Raw genomic sequence first — 3,997 nt, forward strand, 5'->3', positions numbered from 1 at the left:
TTCTGATTCGCCACCCTTCATTTTTCCCCTCCTTCTCCTAATGTCCTTCATGCTATTCCTTATGTTCCACAAAGAAGTGAAACCCTATGATAATTCACTTTCTCTGCTTATTTCACTTAGCATAATCTCCTCCAGTCCCATCCATGTTGATGCAAAAGCTAGGTATTCATCCTTTCTTCTGGCTGAGGAATATTCCATTATGTATATGGACCACATGTTTAACCATTCATCTGTTGAAGGGCATCTCCGCTCTTTTCACAGTTTGGCTATTGTTGACATTGCTGTTATTTTTATTTTTTTTTTAATTTTTTTATTTTTTCAGCATAACAGTATTCATTATTTTTGCACCACACCCAGTGCTCCATGCAATCTGTGCCTTCTCTAATACCCACCACCTGGATCCCCCAACCTCCCACCCCCCGCCCCTTCAAAACCCTCAGATTGTTATTTTTATTTTTTTAAGATTTTATTTCTTTATTTTTGGAGGGAAGAGCAGAGGGAATAGGAAAGGCAGGACCTCCACTGAGCAGAGCCCAGTGAGGGTCTCCTAGGACCCTGAGATGATGACCTGAGCCAAAGGCACATTTAACCAACTGAGCCACCAAGAGTCCCCCTAATTATGATTTAAATACAGTAACCCATTAACATCTTTCACTGCTTCATAGAAAAACCACCTCATAGAACTAGTATTAACTAATCCAAATTCCTGATTCTTCATGATATTAAAATTATTTTATATGCAATAATTAAGATGTAAATAATTTATTTTACATTAAAGAAAATATTTATGTCACTATAAACAAAGCCCAGATTTCATTTGTTTATTTTACCTTGTGCCTCTCAGCAGGTTTCTGCCATGGGTGACAGGGGAACAAGCAATCACTCAGAAGTGACTGACTTCATTCTTGTAGGCTTCAGGGTCCGCCCAGAACTCCACATTCTCCTCTTCCTGCTCTTTCTGCTTGTGTATGCCATGATCCTTCTAGGGAATGTGGGGATGATGACCATTATTATGACTGATCCCCGGCTGAACACACCAATGTATTTCTTCCTAGGCAACCTCTCCTTCATTGATCTCTTCTATTCTTCTGTTATTGCACCCAAGGCTATGATCAATTTCTGGTCTGAGAGCAAGTCCATCTCCTTTGCAGGCTGTGTGACCCAGCTCTTCCTCTTTGCCTTGTTCATTGTGGCTGAGGGATTTCTCCTGGCAGTCATGGCTTATGACCGCTTCATTGCCATTTGCAACCCGCTCCTCTACTCTGTCCAGATGTCAACTCATCTCTGCATTCAGTTGGTAGCTGGTTCCTATTTTTGTGGCTGCATCAGCTCGATTCTTTTGACCAGTGTGACGTTCACTTTGTCCTTTTGTGCTTCCCGAGCTATCGACCACTTCTACTGTGATTACCGTCCACTTCAAAGGATTTCTTGTTCTGATCTCTACCTACATAAGATAGTTTCCTTTTTCTTATGCAGCATTATTATTTTGCCTACCATAATTGTCATTATGGTGTCCTATATGTATATTGTGTCCACAGTTCTAAAGATAAGATCCACTGAGGGACGTAAGAAAGCCTTCTCCACTTGCAGCTCTCACCTGGGAGTCGTGAGTGTACTGTATGGTGCCATCATTTTTATGTATGTCATCCCTGACAGATTTCCTGAGCTGAGTAAAGTGGCTTCCTTGTGTTACACCTTAGTCACTCCCATGTTGAATCCTTTGATTTACTCCCTGAGAAACAAAGATGTCAAAGAAGCTCTGAGAAAGATTCTGGGGAAAAAAATATTTTTATTTAATTCTATCTTAACAATGATATAACTGAAAGGCCTGAACATTATGACAATTTTGGAAGGCATTGATGCACATAAAGCACTCACAATTTTGAAATATTTAATTTTAGAAAGCTTATTCCTTTGAATCCCATGTACTTACAGCTGAAGAGCACATTTGGGTGGATTTTTCCTGTTGATTTTAGAGTGAAATGGCTTTCTCTGTACTTCGTCTTCATTTGGGTAAAGATCATGATTGCCATGTAATTTGATTTTAGGAAAAATATATTCCAAGTTTGCTACTGGCACTCAGAGGATGATCTTGAGATATATTGTTTATCTTGAATTAGGAACAAATGTTATATAAGGTATATAATTGTTGATATAACAAAATCTGATATAATAAGACAGAACAAAATATAAGATTGATCCAAGAAATCTTTTTGAGTACTGGATGAGAGAAACATATGCTCTAGAGCATACAAAATCCCAAGGGCGACACATTAGTTGCTCAATTATCCAGAAGCTGAATGATTGACACACTTCTTTAATGTTTTCTCTGGCTTAGATCAATTATTCTTGCAAATCCTCTCTCTTCACAAGAAAATGTAATGAAAATGAACAAAAAATAAAAGTAATTCATTTTTTGTTATATATGGCTTAGTGAGAATTAATTCATCACATTGATAATTACTGAATTTTGGTGAACTACTTGCCCTATAACATTCCCTACATATAAATAATTTCAGTACTTAGCTCACCATGAAATAAGAGGAAAATAGCTAACTAGAGAATTAAAATACCATATGGAAATCCACTGCAAAAGACATTTGTAAACACAGAAAGAGCGCAACCTCTTAAGGGGACTGGTCCTAATGATCAGGGAACTTGTCTAAAGCACATTTTTTAAAGTAAATAGCATTGACGGCACCTGGGTGGCTCAGTGGGTTGGGGCCTCTGCCTTTGGCTCGGGTCATGGTCCCGGGATCCTGGGGTTGAGCCCCAAGATGGGCTCTCTGCTCAGCGGGGAGCCTGCTTCCCCTCCTCTCTCTCTGCCTGCCTCTCTGCCTAGTTGTGATCTTTGTCAAAGAAATAAATAAAAATCTTTTTAAATGAATAAATAGCATTAAACAACATGAAATAAATAGGCTTCTATGCAAAGGGAGAAATAACTATATGGTGAACTTCATGAAGTTTGTTATGCACAAGACAATGAGTGAAGGATGAGCTTTTTAAAAGGAAACTAATGGAAATCATTCAAACTTCTATGTCAAGCCAAGGAAACTGACCTTAATTCTGTAGACAGAGGTTAGGCATTGGGATTTTTAGGAAGATAGTGCTGTATTCAAATTGGCATTTTACAAAAACCATACTGGTAGCTTTGTGGAAGATAAATATTCACAAGGAGAAGATGGTAATTCCAGAAAGTGTGTGATTGTCCAAGTAAGAGGTTATGATGGCTTTACCAAGGGCAGAATTATTAGGGACAGTAAGGGAGAGACTAGTTTTAGAATGGCAGGTAATGTAAGCTGAATATTGACCAGGATGGTTGATAAAAAGAGAATGAGGTAGAAAAATAATGACTTCTAATGTTTGAGCATCTCCGACTCAGTGTCACCTCATAAATGAGGAAGAAAGCATAAGGGTAATAATAGTTCATGGTTAACTTCAGAGTTAAGAAAATAGGCTCAGGTGCCAGACTGAGCTTTCAAATTCTGGGTTTGCCAATGTGACTTTGCACAAGTTACATACTATCTCTGTGTTGTTATTTCCTCCTGTAAAATGGGGTGCATAACAGTATCTAGATCTCAGTTACTTGAATAATTAGATTATATAAATTTCACATAAAATTTTTAACCCACATATTTCAGAGCTGTCAGATTTGCCCATTCTTCCTGCTTTCTACACAATTGATGTTAAGTCTGAGAGAGGAAAACAGAAACTTTCCCTGCCCCTTTCCCTTCACTCTCTGCCATGAAGCATCCCCAAGTCTCCAAGTGTCTGCCTTCATTTCCGTAAACAGAGCTTGAGAAACTGCCTACTACGTTATCATTTCAATCTTTACCTTTCCCTCTGGTGACAACTAATGGAAAAGTTTGTAAAATGACCAAAAAGGCAATATAGCCTCCAATTAAATACAAAATAGTATCTTATCATCAGATGTGATATCTATTCATCTCTTTACCTATGTCTTTCTCTAAGAATCCTCTCTTATACTTTAACAAAA

General features: G+C 38.1%; 1 protein-coding gene across 1 annotated transcript; it reads left to right on the plus strand.

Annotated features, from left to right (window-relative positions):
- Positions 1-841: 841 nt before the first annotated feature.
- Positions 842-1,819, plus strand: LOC116878789 (olfactory receptor 9K2-like). Its single transcript, XM_032876531.1, has one exon. It carries the CDS (start codon positions 857-859, stop codon positions 1,817-1,819), a length of 963 nt encoding a protein of 320 aa, XP_032732422.1. The 5' UTR covers positions 842-856.
- Positions 1,820-3,997: the final 2,178 nt, after the last annotated feature.

This window comes from Lontra canadensis, unplaced genomic scaffold (assembly GCF_010015895.1).
Source record: "Lontra canadensis isolate GAN:19392208 unplaced genomic scaffold, GSC_riverotter_1.0 scaffold59, whole genome shotgun sequence".
In the NCBI taxonomy this organism is placed as follows: domain Eukaryota; kingdom Metazoa; phylum Chordata; class Mammalia; order Carnivora; family Mustelidae; genus Lontra; species Lontra canadensis.